The sequence below is a fragment of the Genypterus blacodes genome, unplaced genomic scaffold (genome assembly GCF_046128005.1).
Source record: "Genypterus blacodes isolate CSIRO-AG114 ecotype Tasmania unplaced genomic scaffold, CSIRO-AGI_Gbla_v1 ptg000163l_1, whole genome shotgun sequence".
NCBI lineage: Eukaryota > Metazoa > Chordata > Actinopteri > Ophidiiformes > Ophidiidae > Genypterus > Genypterus blacodes.
The window spans coordinates 83733-102500 of NW_027466964.1; the positions used below are offsets into that span (position 1 = coordinate 83733).

Consider the following 18768-nt stretch of genomic DNA (forward strand, 5'->3'; position numbering starts at 1 on the left):
TTTCGTAGAAAAAGGGAGATCGACCAATCACAGCTTTTATTGTCCAGCTACATTCACCAAAGTAAGGGAGGCTTTTTCACAGTTAGGAGATGTAGATGACTGAAGGCTTGTGCGGTTGTGAAACATGCGGGTGTTTGTTTATAAAGGGAATGCCGCTTATTTAACGCGTTCATGTTGCTGCTGTCTGACAAAAACCTGCAAAAAGTGATTTTTTTAAAAGCAAAGAATGCCGACTTTCTCATTTGTGCCCGTGTATTTTTACAAATTGGGGTTTGAAGTGTATTTACGGGCCCAGAGTGAGGGGGGGGGGGGGGGGGCAGCTTCAGCTTGGGTTTTGCAGAGCAGAATGTATTGTGATTTGCCTTTGGGTGACAGCACTGGAAAGGCTTTGTGGTTTTTACAACGAAAACGTGATGATTTTCATGAGCTTTTAAAGGACGAAAGGGTCCGAAAGAAGTGAAATGTAAATGATGAAGTGGTGACTCGCTCACGTTTCTATGTCTCTCTCATTTTTCTCATATCTACAAAGGTCTACAGATGTTGTGATCATTGTCCAGTCCAATGCACCCGTTAATCTGCGTGCCTGTGTGTGTGTGAGTGTGCGTGTGTGTGTGCGTTTGAATGTGTGTGTTCAAAGGGGGGGGGGGGGGGGGCATATTTGTATTCTCAAAGCTACTCTGCATACCTCAGACAAATTGTACAAAACATTTATTTATGACGTCCCCCTAATATGTCTGTTTCCAAGAAGAGTCCAATCAAAGGTCACACCAAACGTGCAACCCTTTTGTGATTGGTGATCAATTCTTGCATTTGTAGAACCATACTGTTAAATTGATAACAATTAAAAAAATATATACCATTCACTTGTTGTTTCTTCTGTTGTGTGTGTGTGTGTGTGTGTGTGTGTGTGTGTGGTGAAGTTTGAGCCTTGAACGCATCGTCTTCAGCCGGCAGAGAGCTGAAAAATTAATTAAGGCTCGAGTGGGAGGCAAATGTGTGTGTGTGTGTGTGTGTATGTGCAAGTGTGTGTTTCTGTGTGCACCCTGCTATTGTGTTTTAGTAATCAGTCTCTGTGTGTGTTCTTACACCCAAGGGAGCAATTTGAGGCCAGACACAAGGGAACACCCCCCCCCCCCCCCCCCCCCCCCCCCTTTAGCACAACTGATTAAATTCATTATGGCCGTTACAAGAAAATTGGTAAATTACAGGGAGGAAAGAAGTCCAGACGGTGTGTTTGTGTGTTTCATCACACTTCATCACATTTACCTGATGTACACTGTCATCCTCACATCAGTGTTCAGGTCCAGATCTGCAGCGTGGAGGCGTCTGCAGCTCGTGTGTGTCTTTAATAGTCTGTTTGTGTGTATTTATGTTCATTCACAACTTTGGACAGAGTGTGATATAGTGCTGTTTAGTTTTCAGAGCAGAGAAAATAGGTCACACAAATCTGAGAATCTAACAGGTTCATTCATGGGAAACACACACACACACACACACACACACACACACACACACAAACAAACACACGTGCATGTGCAAACAAGCAGAACTGTTCAAGAAAGTAGAGCCTGGGTACTTTTTATCATGCATTTTCCTTATTTTTTCTATTACTCAAACACACACACACACCACACACGCACACACAGTAAACAGACAGATGCACACACCCACACAGGCAGGAATATGGTATCTGTAACTGAATGCACATTAGCACCAGGCAAACAGAGCAGCACACACACACACACACACACACACACACACACACACACACACACACACACACAAATGTTATGCCCTGTAATGATATCTTTAATTGACTAATTAACATTTCACGCACAGAGTGTGAAAACGCACACACACACACACACACACACACACACACTCAGGCTTAATGACACACGGTGTCAGAGCGCTGTGATGTCTTAATGAAGTGCAAACACGCACACACAAACACGCGCACACACGCACACACACACGGGCAGATTTCTCCAGGAGCATCGTAGTGGCCCGTGTCCATATTTACAGAGGGGCAGAGGTGCGAGCAGAGCGGCCGGACAGAGAGACCTGTGCCCGCCTGCTCCACCCGGAACCATTATGCAGACAGGAAACTACCATTTTAACGCGAGCAGCAGCGGAGGAGCTGTCGACTACCGGGGGGGAAACCTCACTCTGACACGGGGCGGAGAGCAGCCAGCGGAGGGGAACAGAGCCACGAACACGACGGAGACAAAGCGGAGCCGCGCTTAGAGCCCCGCGGAGCAGCGAGCCGAGCCGAGCTGCGCTCCGGCCCCCACACTATGGACGCATACAGCCCGGACAGCGGGGAGACTTTTTGTTAGCTCCCGGGCCGACGGAGCTCCACCGAGGCCTCTCACCGTGTTTGTCCAGGGATGAAGCACCAGGCCCCGCTGACAGCCTGTAGGCGCCCCGCTCTCTCGGTGCTCGTTGCTTTCACACTTTTGCTCCCATGTTTGCGGTCTTGTTTGTAGCGCGGACTCGCTGGACGCTCCAAGGTACGAACGTCAACAAAAGCCGTTGTTTTCTGCAGCAGTGTGTGTGTGTGTGTGTGTGTGTGTGTGTGTGTCTCTCTGTGTGTGTGTGTGTGTGTATGTATGTATGTGTGTGTGTGTGTGTGTGTGTGTGTGTGTATGTGTGTGCGTGTGTGTGTGTGCGCTACATCGCTAGCTGAGTGGCTCGCTAGCATCCTGCTAGCCTTGGCTAGCCTCATGCTATGCGAGCTGGACGCTCCTTTATGTCCGCGCAGCCGCCGCTCCGCTCCGCTCCGCACCACTGTGCGTAATGTTGTTAAATGTGGTGCAGATGAAGTTGTTGAATACTTAAAGTGAGTTAAGTTACACCTGACTGTAGCTGTTATTTAGTAAACAGACGTTTCTCCAGCGTGTTAGCCGCTCGGTGGCTAGGTGGTCGTTAACAGTTGTTTGTGTCGCTCTGTCCCGCTCTCTGGCTCAGACTGTCGGCCGGGACGCACCGGGGGCCGCCGGAGGAAGAGAACCGATTTCCCCCAAAAGCTGCAGTGAAGCAGGCGGCTTCAGCCCGGAGGACCCGCCGGTACACACACACACACACACACACACACACACACACACACACACACACACACACACACACACACACACACACACACACACACACACACACACCACACACACACACACACACACACACACACGGAGCTGATTAGCGGTTCTTTCCTCACTCCTCCTCCTTCATAACTGAGTGTAAACACTTAGTGAACATCATAATCATGATTAAAGATGTAATCTAGTGATCCTAGTGTGCAGCTACAGGTGATGAAGGCTCGAATGAGGATGAGGAGGAAGGACGTTGCTCTCTAATCTATCAAATCCAAACCTTGCTGCAGAATAACAAACACAGTTGCATGTTTTGCCTCCATGTTTTGTATGAAGCAGCTTCTTTTTTAGGGCCTCTTATCTGAAGCATGTGTGAGGGTTTAAGTTCATATTTAACACAACAACCATCACTAGATGCTGCTCACAGAGGAGACACAGTGGTGCTGACTATCAGATGATTCTGTTCCAAACATGAACGCGGCCCAAAACAGTTCAGAGTATCAGATCCCACATGCTGTGCCACTTTAACCTGGTGATGTAATTGTAGGAAGAGACCCTACTGTGCCTACTGAGTTTGTGAGAGAGGAACATGTGTGTGTATGAATGTGTCATACGTGTTCGTATGTCAGCTTCCCTCACTTTGACCCACAGGCTGTGTTACAGTGTAGTGCACTGATTGCTGAGATGTGGCGTGCAGTGAGGAAGATGAAGTCCAGGTCCACCTGAGCTCCAGAGGGGGGGGGGGGGGGGGGGGGGGGCACTGATGAGCTCCTGGTTCTGATACAAAGTGCCCTCATCAGCTGCTGTAGGTGATTGGTTGGGGGTAAGACCTGTAAAGGATGGAGCGGCCTGGACTTGATTACACACAGGGACCCTGCTCCAGGTCCTGGTGCTGTTCGGTTCTTCTCCCTGGGTTCAGACTGAAGGTAGTGCACGGCTTTATCATCATTGGCCTCCTTCCTCAAACTGGAGCTGGGATAGGACTCAACCCTGAACTTTAACCCCATGAGTGCCACTCAACCTGACCCTTTGTTTTGAATCAGACCCAGTGTGACAGCTCGACCTTGACCTCTGACCCCTGTTTATGTTAGAAAGGATGTCTCTGCTGACACGTGTCAAGCTTTAAATTAAACATTGTTTTGAATTCATACAGTTTTCTATGGTTTGCTTCTTGGGTTGATCTCAGAGCTCAGCGTTTAGGACGAGCGGCCTGTTTGCTCTCATCCCAGCGACTCGAGGCTCTTATGTGACTGTGTGGACGCTCAGGTCTGGAGGAAGAAGAGGCCGGTTGTCTCTCTGCTCTCTGGCGCACAGTCACACCTGATAAGCATCGCCTCGTACAGTGGAGCAGCTACAGAGCAGCAGTAGATTAATGAGACGCTGCCAGATTAAAGATATCATGTGTGTTGATTAGGAACCCACTCACCTCCCACTACACACACACACACACACACACACACACACACACACACACACACACACACACACACACACACACACACACACACACACACACACACACACGCACACACACACGTGCACACACACGTGCACATATGACAGACAGACAGGAGGACAGACTGATGGAGAGCTGAATCACATGCCTGTCTTCCTGCCCCTCAGCTTGTGTGGAGGATTTGCTGAGCTTAGATTTTGTGTTTTGGCAGAGCGTCTCTCTCCTTGGCGCTCTGTCGGCCTCCTCCTCTTTGATGTGGCGTTTAGCTCTGTGGGTGTTTGAGGCGACGGGCCAGCAGGCGAGCGCTGTGAGGCGTTCAGGGCCCCTCCCATCTTTGTGTTTCCACTTTTTTGACCTATTTTTGCTGAACCCATTATAAAGATGAAGTCACTTTGTTTATAACAGGAGATGCAGTATAAACACACACACACACACACACACACACACACACACACACAGAGTATTGAGTATTGTTTGTGTTTGAGGCTCTGAAGGGAAATAAAGCACCGCTCTGCTGCTGAGCTTCTTTTTATTGTTTTCTATTCACTAAATCACTTATTGACCTTCCTCCTCCTCCTCTTCTTCTTCCTCTTCCTCCCTCAGGCTGCCAGAGGATCAGTGTGAAGGCCGGAGCAGTGGAGCCATGGTTCACCCTCCTCTGGAATAACACACACACACACACACATACTCCACTGATGGGACATGAACATGAACACGCATGCTACCATGGAAACGTAACACTTTGACAGAAACACTACCAACTTTTATTTTTTGCATATAACTTAGATCTCTTGTTTATTTATATTGGGTGTTGTCTCGTCCCACAGAAGCACTTGAAGGCCCGCCTGCTTAATAGTGAGCTGGCCTGCTTAATAGTGAGCTTAAGGATTGATTGACGTGAGTGAGTCACCGCTCGCTCTGTCGTGGCTCTGGCCTCCGGGTCAGTTCTGGGGGCGACCTCACAGAAACCTCTTTACCTCTAGATCGGGGCTCACAGCTGTCATCAGCTCACACCGGGGCGAGTTGTGGCCCCAGCACACTGTGACTACACTGAAGTGGAGATGTTCCAGTTCAGTAAGTACCCCATGGACATCCTGGAGATGCTGAGCGGACACCAGGCCCATCAGTTCAAGGGCCTGGGCCTGGAGCGGCAGCTGAGCCACCAGCAGCAGGTCCAGCTCCAGCACCAGCAGCAGCTCCAGCAGCAGCACCAGCCCAGCGCCGACGCCTCGGGCAGCCTGCTGTCGGGCCTGGGCCTGAGCTCGCTCCAGGGCTCTCGGAGCAACGCCTTCGCCGACTCCTCCTCGCTTTTTGCCAAAATGAGCGCCCCGCCCCCTCCCATCTCCCACCAGAGCCAGTCGTCGTCTTCGTCTCACAGCTCCAGGAAGTCCAGTAAGATGAGCAGTAGCAGCAGCGGGAGCTCCTCTTCCTCGGGCTACCCTCAGTTCCTGCGGCCCTTCCACCCGGCCGATGCGGTGCTGGCCCAGGAGCAGCTCCACTCTGGGATGGGCCGCTTTGACTTTAGCGGGAGCGGCGGCGGCAGCGCGGGGGTGATAGGGGGCGTGGTCACACCCGCTCCCCCTCCTCCCCCCCTGCACCCAGGCCTCTCCGTCCCCCAGCCCTCCTCTGGTCCCTCCTCTTCTTCAGCCTCCTCCACGTCTGCCTCAGCCTCAAACAACCCTTCGGGCAGCACCGCCGTGCCTTTAGTCGGCCAGTCGGATCCCCGCAGCCTCCATCAGCAATTCAGCTGCATGCTCGCCGCCAACCAGTACTTCCTGTCCGGCGTCCCCACCAACAGCAGCCTGGAACAGTTCCTGGTCCAGGGAACCCACAACCACTTGGGTCTGGGCCTGGGCCAAGGAGCGGGCGAGTCCAACTCCCCCCTGGCCCCGCCCCCCGCCCTGCACTCCTCCCACAGCCACGGCCACGGCGGCCCTCAGCCCCAGCAGCAGCAGCAGCAGCTCGCCCCCCACGCCTTATCTCACCCCCACAGCCACGCCCACCACCCCCACCCCCTCCACCCGGCCCCCCAGCCCGGCACGCTCAGCGGCTTTGATTTCCAAGGCATTCCCGTTCTTTCTTCCAACCAGATCGCCTCTCTGATGCAGCAGGAGGCCGGCCTGCCCCTCCCCCTGCCCCTCCACCTCTCCCTCTCTAAAGACGACTCGTCCAAGGGCGACAGCTCGTCCACGTCCGGCTCCGGAGGGAGCAGGAGGAAGAAGGCCATGGCGGGCTACCTGCCTCAGAGGAAGTCGGAGAGCGCCGGCGGGGGCGGCGCCGGCGGCCACAGCCACAGCAGCTCCGGCGGCCACAGTCAGAGCTCCGCCCCTGGCCTGGTGGGAGGAGGCGCCGGGGGCGTGGGGTTAAGCGGGATAGGAAGCGAGCAGCAGCATTCCTCTCACCACTCGTCGTCGTCTCGGCAACAGCAGTCCTCCTCCGCCGTGTCCTCCTCCTCTTCCTCCGCCCCTCCTTCCTCTAACTCCACCTCTGTGCTCGTAGCCAACGGTAGCCAACAGTTGCCCAAGTCCCAAGATGGCCACGGCGCTCTGGGATCCTCGGGTTCCTCGGGCCAGCCTGAACCAGAACCTCTGTACCACTGCGGCGAGTGTGGCAAAACCTTCACCCACCTCTCCAGCCTTCGCCGTCACCTCCGCAGCCACGGCCTGACGCCAGAGAGCCAGGGCAGGAAGTCGGACTGCAACTCCCCGAGCCCCGAGCGAGTATTCTGCTGCGGCGAGTGCGGCAAGAGATTCAAGAAGCGCGGCCACCTGATCCAGCACAGCGTCACACACTCTGAGAACCGACCCTTCGCCTGCACCGTCTGCCAAAAGTCCTTCAACCGCCGCGAGTCTCTGACCCGACACGAGAAGATCCACGACGAGAAGCCTTTCCGCTGTCCGGCGTGCGGTCGGTGTTTCCGCGAGAGCACCTCCCTCCTGAGCCACGCCGCCTCGGGCGCCTGTGGGAAACCTCCCAGGAACTCAAAAAACCGGCCGGCTGCTGCGGGGAGTGGAGCGTCCAGCACGCCAAACCCTGGCAGCAGCAAAATGACCAGCAGGATCTCTAACGACGGGATGGCTAACGACAAGTACGCCACCGACTACTCCAGGAGCCGCTACCACAGCCAGAGCTCCTCCTCCTACAGCGGCGTGGACGACTACAGGCGCTCCTCCGCTCTGTACGGCCCAGAGGGCAACCTGGGCAACGGGATGGGCAACCAGACCCTCCGGAAGGCCCCGCTGGCCCCCACCCTTCACCCCCACCCCCAGAGCCAGCAGCACCACCACCAGCCCCACCTCCCCCTCTCCTCCCTGCTGGACGACTCGGAGGACGAGGTCACCAGCAGCGCCATGTCGGCCATCGCCGCCGCGGCCGCCGCTTCCTGTAACATAACCTCCGAGAGGGAGGGGGAGAGGCGGGACATCATCGGGGGCCTGCTGGGGGGGCTGGGCTTTGGTAACCTGGGCGGACCCTCCTCCACTTCAGGCCTCAACGGGTCCACCATACCTCTGAGTCACGCCATCCACCCCCACACCAAGCAGAGGAGGCCCAGGAAGCCCAGGGAGAAGAGGGAGCCGGGCGCCATCGTCAGGAGGAGGCGGAGCCCCGCGCCGCCGGGGGACGGGTCGGAGAGGCCGTACGGATGCCAGTCCTGCGGCAAGCGCTTCAGGAGGGCGGAGACCCTGAGACGCCACAACCGCGTCCACACGGGAGAGAAGCCCCACAACTGTGACGTGTGTGGGAAGATGTTCAGAGAGCCGTTCCACCTGACCAAGCACCTGACCGTGCACTCAGGACAGAAGAACTACAAGTGCAACCTGTGTGGGAAGCAGTTTGCCTACGCTCAGAGTCTGGTGAGGCACGGGAAGATGCACCGCAAAGGAGAGATCGACAACCAGGGCCGCCGCGTCAAAGGTGCCGCCGCCACCGCCGCCGCCGCAGCCGTCACTCAGGTGAGCAACGCCGCCAACGCCGACTACTTCTCCGCCTGTTCCCAGGGAGAGAAGTCTCCCACGTCCGGCACGCCGTCCCAGCGGCTCTACACCTGCACCGTGTGCTGGAAGTCGTTCCGTCACTACTTCCACCTGACGGCTCATCAGCAGACCGTCCACGGCGGCGGCGTGGGGATGGAGAAGTCCTTTCGGTGCGAAGTCTGCGGCAAAGCCTTCGCCTACTCCAACAGCTTAGTGCGGCACAAGCTGTCTCAGCACGGCATCGACCGCAGCGGCCAGCGCGTCAGCCAGCCGCAGCCCTCCGGATACTCGCCGCTCTTCTACGACACGGCGTCGGGCTCCAGCTACGCCGAGTCCACTCACATGCAACAAGGAGCCTCGGGTCAGCAGCCGCCGCCGCCGCCGCCGCCGCCGCAGTCCCTGCCGCCTCCTCCCCCTCCGCCGCCGCTGCCTCAGCAGCAGCAGCAGCACCCTTTTCACTACCGATCAAAAAACTTCCAAAAGCGACTTGGACAGACAAAAAAGCACCGAAAGAAAAAAAGGCGGGTGGTGATCCACAGCATCATGAGGGACGGGAAGCTGGTGGGCGTGCCTCTGAGTAAAGACACACGCAGGAAGCTGCTGCTGCTGAGGAAGAAGAGGGGCAAGCTGCAGGCCGAGATCAACAGGAAGAAGCTCCTGGCCCAGCTGAGGATGAGGGGGGGCATGATGAAGGTGAAGTCGTGGAGCGGCGGTGCGGTGAAGGTGGAGGGTCTGACCTGCATGGAGATCACGCTCAAACGCTTCCCCTGCCCCATCTGCCCCAGCGCCACCTACGCCAAGCAGGGCTCCCTGCTGGTGCACCACGCCATCCGCCACCCGCCCAGGACCTCCGGACGCCAAGCCCGCCTCAGGTGCCAGGTGTGTGGCAAACTCACCGGCACTCTGCTCAAAGCCTTGAAGCACCGAGGGAAACACCTGAAGCAGGCGGCGTTCCAGTGCCACAGATGCAGACATCGCTTCTGGAACGCTCAGCTCCTGAGCCGCCACGAGCTCTCCTGCCGAGGGATGAGCGGGGGCGGCGGCGGCGTGAACTGGGGGCTGATGAAGATTAAGTCTCCCCCGTCTCTGGACAGCAGCGGGCAGCAGACGGAGAGCGAGGGCCGCTCGCCCGCTCCTCCGCCGGCCCCGGCTCCGGCCCAGCCCGAGAGATCGACGGTTCTGACAGAGTTCAGTCAGTAAACAAACACAAACCTTTTCTAGACTAGATTGTTTTGATGTTTATTTTTTTTAATAATCCAAGAAGCAAGCGAGAGCTCGCCAGTTTTTAACAAAAAGGGTGAGAGGATGGGGAGCGTTTAGTGTCACGACCACAACATCCCTCCCCCCGGGCCGATCTGCATACAAACCTCACTTCATACTCAGAGGTGCTTTGGTGAATGAGCTTGGACTTCAAAAGGCCGGAATCAGAACCAGCGCCACGTCTCCCCCCCCCCCCCCCTCCTCCCCAGAGGGGCTGAAGCAGCTCTAGACTGTGTGACATTTGATGGTAGCACCGCTCTGCAGAAAGACTTCCTCCCTCTTCTGTTTGTCCTCCTCCCCTTCCTCCTCTCCTCCTCCTCCTCCTCCGTTAGCAGTGTTGACGCAGACGTCTGGGTCGGATCCATATTGTAGAAGTGTGGTACCTTTTTAGTACCGCTCTATTTTTTCAGATGACTCTCACATGACTCTCTGCTCTGTATGTGTGTGTGTGCGCGTGTGTGTGTGTGTGTGCGCGTGTGTGTGTGTGTGTGTGTGTGTGTGTGTGTGTGTGTGTGTTCATCCTTTGTTAACCCAGTGGAGAAGCTTTGTTCTAACTTAGAGACAACCCCAAACCTACTCTGCTTGATTTTAAAGCAAAGAACTTCCCGACCCGCCTAATCTGATCATAAGCTCCGTGGATCAGCTGCATTACTTTGGCAAAGGTCAAAGGTCGCTGAAAAAAGTGGTTGACTGAAAAAGGAGAGGAAACATAAAAGTGTTGTTGATGTTAGCGTACACTACTTATGTCATTGTTTAACGCGGGCGCCAGTAAACAAACGCCAGCGTCTGTGTGTTCAGGATGGGAAAAGGAGAAGAGAAACATCCGGAAGTGTACTGTACAATTCCTATTATATTTTATTATATATTGATGATTTGCTGTTTTTTACTCCAAGTATCCTTTCTTTTATCCTTGTTGCTATTGTACGGGTGGGTGGGAACACGTGGGGACTCTTTGTAAAGGTCGGGATGAGTATATGTGTTGATGTGATATTTTTGCCCTCCCTGTGCCCTTTGACCCCTCATGACACACTTAAGAAGCCCAAACCTTTTTGTAACAGAAGCGTGTACACATAGTTCATACTTAGGTCCTGTCCAGCTGTGTTTCCTTTTCTTTCTGTAAGACTAAAACATGTAATATTATTACTAAATTACTATCCTTTTTTTTTTTGCCTAAAAGTGAGTTGTTGAAAGCCCTCAGAAATCAAATAAAAAAATATAAATGTGAGCTTCTGCTTTAGTGTGGATGTTTCTTTGAAGCCCGTTTGCAGTTTTAAGCTCATATCCTCGCTTCTGTCGCCCCCTAATGGTGATGGTGAGTAAGTACACATTCACAGCGTCACTGTTCACACGCAAGAGCTCAGGGATTCCACGCGTTGATGCAGAAACAAAACAAAACCATCACAACTTCAAGGGTTTTCATATTGAAATATTAATCCTCACTTTGTTATAATTTGTTTCAGTTACAGAGGAGACAGAGGTTGTGTTGATGGAATTATACAAACTGGGCTCTGTGAATCTGTGGGCTTCTTTGCCGTTTCACTGTGAAAGGAGCTTCAACCAACTTCTTTATCTCTTTGTCTTTGTTCAGGTGCGCCACAAACACGCCGCTACTATTCAACCACTGAATCAGAAACCACCTAAATGTAACTTCCTGCGGTCTGTTATATTCAGTTTTGTTGTTGTGAACCTTGCAAACTAGCTGCTTTTACTCAAGCCTGTGTATTTATAACTACCTGTGCCGCCTACAACCATGTAGTGGTACAGTCACACACTCCCTCGCTCACTCTGACACACACACACACACACAATTGAAGCTCATGAGCATGGAGTCAGACTGATAACCTAGCTGCTCCCCCCCCCCCCCCCCCCCCCCCCCCCCCCTCCCTCCATGTTGTGACACAAATGAGAGAAGCCTATAAATGTAGAGATGTTGTGATTGGCTGCATCATTACAACCCGGAGGCGAAGCTTCAGACATTTTGTGGCTGTTTCCCCTCGTCCCAATTAGATGCATTGTCGCCAACTGCCCACTAGATGGTGCCATATTTACTGTATATTGGCATTATTGGACTTGGCTTCAAATATGGTGGAAAGGAATGGAAGAGAGAGGGGGGTGGGGGGAGACAGAGGGAGAGAGAGAGAGACACATAGAGAGAGACACAGAGAGAGAGACACACAGCGAGAGACAGAGAGAGAGAGAGAGATACAGAGAGACACAGAGACACAGAGAGGGAGAGAGACACAGAGAGAGAGAGAGATACAGAGAGACACAGAGACACAGAGAGGGAGAGAGACACAGAGAGAGAGACACAGAGAGAGTTTATTTAGGCGCCATGCTCCTCACACATTCCTGCCATCTCCATTTGCCGTCCCTCTGTCCCTGGATCAGACTTTGAAGTCTTTCCAGGAGCTTCTGTCCCCACAGAGCATCAGATTAGAGAAGGACTCAGTATGAAATAGATTGTCCTGTAAAATGTATTTTTCTAAATATCCCTACAGTATAAACGATCTGAGCTTCAACACTTCAACAAAAGGAGGGAACCATTTCTCTCCAAACACTGATCGGCTTCTGCATGATTAAATTTTTGTTTGTCCCTTCTATTAAGAAAATGAATTATTTTACAACAGTGATCCTGTACCTTTTTATCTTATTTTATTCTAATTATATTACTGTAATTACTGTAAACTCAGTAATTTATCTATCTTTTTTTTATATTTTTAGTTGAGTTTATTCTGTATTATGATTTTGTATATTCAAATTTGAGGTGTAATCTCTCTCTCTCTCTCTCTCTCTCTCTCTCTCTCTCTCTCTCTCTCTCTCTCTCTCTCTCTCTCTCTCTCTCTCTCACCCCCGCTGGCCTGTCACGCGGCAGTGGCATGGGGAAACCAGTGGGCGGGGACACTGACCTATTTTTGACCAATTGCAGGCCGGCAGAGGCAGCGAGTGACCTATTTTCAGCCAATCGCAGCGCGGCACCGTCGCCGGTAGGCAACAATCAGCGCGTGCCGGAGCCATGTGCTTGCTTGGCGTAGGGAGCGCGAGCGGCACAAATGTACAGCTGAACATGCGCCGTGGCTTTGAACGCAACACGGCGACGTTTAAGGTCGCGTTTAAACATTTACGACCCTTCGTCTGTGTAAACACGAAGCACGATGAAAGTACGTAAACAAACAACGCATACAAAACGTTTTTTCCCTCTTTATTTTCCTGACAGCACAAAATGAAGGTTGTTCTTTTCTGCATGTTTGTGTCCTCATGACAAACGTGAGCCTCCATGTGAACGCTGCAGCCTGAGCCGCTTACTGGGACGTCACACGTTCAAATCCCGTCACGTTGTGGGAAAAGTCACATTTCTCACATTTCCCAGCCGTGTGGGAGCTGCAGTGTGGGCTGAGGAAGAGGAGAGGGACGTAGAAACACGGAAGTAATTAACGCGTCGTTTGTCGTTCCAAGATCGTGCGTCTTAATTCATTTTAATTTGACGCAGATTATTTGTGTTGTTTTGGCCTCGCAGGTTAAAGTGACAGCGTGAGAGCAGCAGAGAGGGGCGGGGTGCGTTCACGGTCCCTCTAGGAAGCATTGCTGCTCCACTGGGTGTTTCTCCTCCTGCTATTGGCTGGAATTGGTGGGAGGCGTCTTTGGTTTATGCAGATGTACTTTAATTCGAGTAATTAGAAATAAAAACAAGAATGACAACACTGAATAAAGCTGTTCAGGTTTCAGTGGAAGATTGGACCTGTTGTAAATTATAGAAAGTAAATATTCATTATATATTTACAATATAAGATTGTCAAGTTCATGTAATAGTTTGTGTATCTATCTATCTACCATTACATACATGATATAATTATATAGTTTCAGCAGCTTGAAAGACAAGTCCATGTCAGCCTTTTATTCACAACATAATACACTGTTGGTGTTACCGCATAAAACCTCAGATAATACTTTTGTTTTCGTATTATACCGCTTAAAACCGATTTCTCAGCGAGAGGTTTCATAAATCCCAGTTTTCACGTGCTCCCTGAACGCGTCGCAACGCTTCTAAAGGCTGGGAAGGGGGCGAGTGGTGGGCGTGGCTGCTGTATGCAAACGAACCACGCCCCCTAGCGCCTTTCCCCGTGAGCGCTGACGTCACGCGAGCGGCCCGTGTTGGTTCCAGCTGACTGAGAGAGAGAGAGAGAGAGAGAGAGAGAGAGAGAGAGAGAGAGAGAGAGAGAGAGAGAGAGACGAAAATAGAGAAGTGTGTGTGTGTGAGGGAGAGAGAAAGAGAGGGGGAGAGAGGGAGGAAAATAAGAGCCATCACCCTCATCTATCTGACTCGCATTCTATTGGATATCTTTGTTTTCGGGGGGATTTATTATTTTTTCTTTCATCTTGGATTTTTTCGTTCCTCTGTCGCTCATTTTTATTCACAACTTTCCTCATTTTTTCCCATTTTCTTGTTGACTTCTCCCGCGGCATCGCCTCGATTCTGTCCCCTCTCTTCTGTTTCTAATCCGGCTTTTTTCCTCCTCCACCTCCTCCTCCTCCTCCACCTCCTTGCTCCGCTCCGCTCTGCGCCGACCCACCGACCTGCGCACCGGACCGGACCCGGCCCGAGCACCGCTGATTTACCCCCGCTAACTCCAAGGGACTCTCAGTCGCGCCGTCGTGTTGTTGTGCGGTGACAGCGGCTCCCTCAGGCGCCATCTGACAGGATGAATTAGACCGTCACCATGCTGCCATTTTGGAGATAAATCCGCTTTATTATCGTCCACTTGTGCGCATTTTCTTGATGGGAAAGTGGGAGATCAGGTGGAGATCCTGAGCTTCTGACGGCGCGACGCGCAATTATTCCTGATTGGATTATTTAGATCTTGAACTCTCAGTCTGCGGGCTGCTCCCCCTCCCCTCAGGCCCCCTTCCTCCCCCCCCTGCTCACACGCACACGCACACACACCTTGAAGTTATGTCGAGGCCTCTCACTCAGCTCTTACCTCCGGAAGTCCCGGCCGGGGCCACCAGCCCGCAGTTCGGGACCAGTAACCCGGCTGGAAGTGGCTCCCAGGGCGGCCATCTGACCTCCATGGCCAACCTGAAGACCCTGCTGCAGCTGCCAATCAAAGCCGACCAGAGGGGCCCCAAGGACTGCTGCGAGATGAAAGGTGAGTGTGTGTGTGTGTGTGTGTGTGTGTGTGTGTGTGTGTGTGTGTGACAGAGAGAGAGAGGCCTGATTCATCCTGAAGGCAACACTGCATAGAAATATCATGATAAATGTTGCTACATGTTTATGAATATGTAGTAGGTGATGTCATGCAGGCTTATGGTGTGTTTGTGTGTGTGTGTGTGCGTGTGTATGTGTGTGTGGTACTTTAACATTTGATAGGAAATCCAACTTCTACTCTGTGTGCATACGTCTTGTTCTACTGAGCTCATTCTTCCAGTCAGCACTGCATATAATACCTCCTTTATGTCAGTATTTTCAGATGTGTGCTTACAGGAAGTTCCCTTTAGGTGTTTGGTTCTTTCATGTCAGTGTTTGTGTCCATGTGACCTTTGACCTTTACTGGGGCAGTTCTGCTGGTTTTTAGCAGCCTGGTCCAGAGGAGAGCAGACCTGCAGCTCTGTTTACCGCTCTGCCTCTGCATGTAGCCTGTGAAGCTCTATGGAGCCATCTGCACTTCCTGTGGGGAACCACAGTAGATACCCCCCTTTCCATCCCTTTGTTTGCTATAATGCCACTTAGTGGACGGTCTGTGTTGTGGTCTGTATTCCAGGGAACCTGGAAGTCCCCTTTATCATTTATATTTAAAACCGATCTAAACATGGGACCTGGACCTGTTTATCATCCTGATGTTCTTGTTGTCGTCGTCTCATTGAGATTATAAATGTTAAATGTTATAAATCCTTTAAACTCAGCACAGAGAAACCATCTGAAGCCATTTTGGAAATATAACAGTGATTATTCATTACAGTGTGTGTGTGTGTGTGTGTGAGAGTGTGTGTGTGCATCTGAACGAGTGGGTGGGTGAGATTGAAAAAGACAAGAGGCCCTGCTCATCCAGTACACACACACACACACACACACACACACATACACACACGCACACTCACACTGTTTTCACTCCTTCTGGCTCGCTTGGTTTTATATTAAATGTTTCCTGAAATGCAATAGCGTTCAGAGTGTGGGAGGGAAGAAGAGGGAGATGTGATGTGAAAACACACAATCTGGATCAGACACACACACACACACACACACGTCGGGCACTCCATTGGTGTTGAGTGTAATTTGCTGGTGTGTTCAAATGAAGGTTAGTGAGTGGGATTGAATTGTTTTCCATCCACCAGCTGCCATGGCAAATATTAACCAGGCTGCCTCTCCTTCCTCTCTACTGTAAGACACACACACACACACACACACACACACACACACCGTAAACAGCAGAATCACATGTGTGGCGTGAGGATCAGCCCCCCTCCACACACACACACTCTTCATCACTCACTTCACCTTCATCGGAGGAGCTCCTTGTAACCAAACTGCTAATTTAACTAGTTCAGCTTGTAGCTTCCCAGTAGTTCAGCTATTCTGTAATGTAGTTTGACCTCTGAAGTGAAGCTGTTGTCATGTGAGCGGGTCAGTGAGGATCCTTCCCAGCATGCATCACTTCACACTTGCATCTTTTTTCACTAGATGGTGAAATTGAACAAAAGTGATTTAAAATGTAAGCCCACACACGCACACACACGCCATCTGGCGACCCCTGGTGGTTGCTCATTGTACCTGCAGCTCCTGCTCCTGCTCCTTCCTTCTCTGTGCCTGTGTTTGGAGAGGAGGAGGAGGAGGAGGAGGAGATGGGATGATGGTGAGCGTGGCTGACAGGTGCAGAGGCCCGAGCCGCCTTTCTGTCAGCGCCTGTGCCTTACATTTTCCCTGTGCATCCCTGAATCAGGGATGCTGCGTTCATGGGCGGTGGTATTATAAGGCGTCCACAGTTCTGATGTTCTGCCTGTGGCTCTGCTCCTCTTTTCCTTCTCCACAGCTCACACTCCATGTTTCACTCCTTCACCCTCCTGCTTCTCTCTGGCTCGCTTTGTTTGACGCCTTCGCAAACACCCACTCCATCTAGCACATCGCTCAATCGCTCTCTCTCTCTCTCTCTCTCTCTCTCTCTCTCTCTCTCTCTCTCGCTCTCGCTCTCTCTCTCTCTCACTCTCTCCCTCTCTCTCTCTCTCTCTCTCTCTCGCTCTCTCTTCCTCCCTCGCCCCCTCTTCCTGTCTTTCCTGTGTTGCTCTCCTCACATCAGATCGCTCCATCCATTTTCCATTTTCCTCTCTCTCTCTCTCTCTCTCTCTCTCTCTCTCTCTCTCCCTTCTCCTCTCACAGTCCCTCCAAAATTTCCATACATCCTCTGTCATCTTTCCTCATCTTCCTTCCTCTTTCTCTTTCCTCAGTCTTCCTTTCCTTTCCTTTCCTTTCCTTTCCTTTCCTTTCCTTTCCTTTCCTTTCCTTTCCTTTCTATCCTGACTTGTTAGAAGTCTCCTCCTCATCCTCACTATTTCTTCATCCCTCCTCTTTGCTGATTTGCATCTTTCCTCTCCTCTCGTCCTTCCTCTCTCCTCCTTAAAGGAACAGACTTTCTTTCGTTGGTTGGTTGGTTGGTTCTTTCTTTCTTTCTTTCTTTCTTTCTTTCTTTCTTTCTTTCTTTCTTTCTTTCTTTCTTTCTTTCCCAACATTCTGCTGTATTTAATTCTTTCCCTCCATCTTTCCTCCTCTCTCTCTCTCTCCCTCTCTCTCTCTGTAATCCCTCTCTAATCTCTTGTGTCTTTATGGTTTAAATCCCTTTACATTTAATTTCCCCTCTCTCTCTCTCTCTCTCTTTCTCTCTCTCCCTCCCTCCCTCCCTCTCCTCTCTCTCTCCCTCTCTCTCTCCTCCCTCTCTCCCCCTCTCCTCTCTCTCTCACACTTTAGAATGCTCTTTAATTATTATTTGATTGCCTTTCATTATTCAGTGTGTCATTTATTCATTATGCTCTTTTGCCGGCTTCATATTTTAGAATGATATTGTGCCAAAGAATCAAAGAACAAAGTCTCTCATCCACTGTTTCCCTTCAGCCTCAGCCTCAGCCTCAGCCTCAGCTTCAGCCTCAGCTTCAGCCTCAGCTCTGCATGTGGGAGGGAAAGTCGATGTTGTATTGATGCCTGGGGGGGGGGGAGCTGACCCCTCCCCCTGTGAGGTCAGAGTGTAGGGGTCAGCTCTATTTACGGCACAGAGCTTTGAATGATTCGCCACTCGATGAAGAGTTTCCTTCATAACGAGATCGGGGAAGGAACGGATGAAGACGAGCAGAAGAACACGGCATAAGTCGCCGTCATCGTCCAGCGACGAATCGATTGATGTCTCTGCTCAGTCAGTCCAGAGAAAACACACACAACACACACACACACACACACACACACACACACGAGGCGTCAGTGTGAGGCGTCTCCTCTGTGTGAAGGACTGAAATCACACGTATGTAGAGGAGGAACGTTCTGTGTGAGACCTTCATCACAGCAGAGTCACAGCAGAGTCCTCTCAGCTGCTTCACGCCACACCTCAACCTGTAAATGCACACACTCCTTCACTTTCCTCTGTCTGTGGTTGGATGTGTGTGTGTGTGTGTGTGTGTGATCTTATCTGGCGTCAGCACGAACGAATGGAGAGGGAGCGACTTCTCTCTGTTTACCTGACGCAGCGTGAGATAATCTGTTTCCCCTGAACGCCTCGTCCTTCCTCTCTACAGACAAAGACAAGCCTCTGGACTCCGATGAAGACTCCACGAGCGTCAGCGCTTCGGTGCCCAGCGGGGCGGGAGGAGCCCCGGGCTCGGGCGCCCTGAGGTCCAGCTCCCAGTCGGCCTTCCTGGGCCCCCTGCTGTGGGAGCGGACGCTGCCGTGTGACGGCGGCCTGTTCCAGCTGCAGTACATGGACCTGGAGGAGTTCCTGACGGAGAACGGGATGGG

At 52.0% G+C, this 18768-nt stretch overlaps 3 protein-coding genes across 3 annotated transcripts in view; all 3 read left to right on the forward strand.

Moving 5' to 3' along the window:
- Nucleotides 1–18768, forward strand: part of epn1b (epsin 1b) — an 84097-nt gene that overhangs the window by 59052 nt on the left and 6277 nt on the right. The gene's annotated exons all lie outside the window — the stretch shown is intronic.
- On the forward strand, nt 1984–10577 carry LOC143013878 (uncharacterized). The gene is made up of 3 exons (XM_076167585.1): nt 1984–2513; nt 2971–3069; nt 5152–10577. Exon 3 carries the CDS (start codon nt 5610–5612, stop codon nt 9720–9722), a length of 4113 nt encoding a protein of 1370 aa, XP_076023700.1. The 5' UTR covers nt 1984–2513; nt 2971–3069; nt 5152–5609; the 3' UTR covers nt 9723–10577.
- The window catches only part of LOC143013883 (thyrotroph embryonic factor-like), a 15622-nt gene continuing 10551 nt past the window's right edge, over nt 13698–18768 (forward strand). Inside the window, exons 1-2 of the mRNA XM_076167592.1 lie at nt 13698–14926; nt 18549–18768. The exon at nt 18549–18768 is cut by the window's right edge and continues 49 nt beyond it. Coding sequence (XP_076023707.1) covers nt 14731–14926; nt 18549–18768 — 416 coding nt within the window. The 5' untranslated portion in view covers nt 13698–14730. The remainder of the gene's footprint in view (nt 14927–18548) is intronic.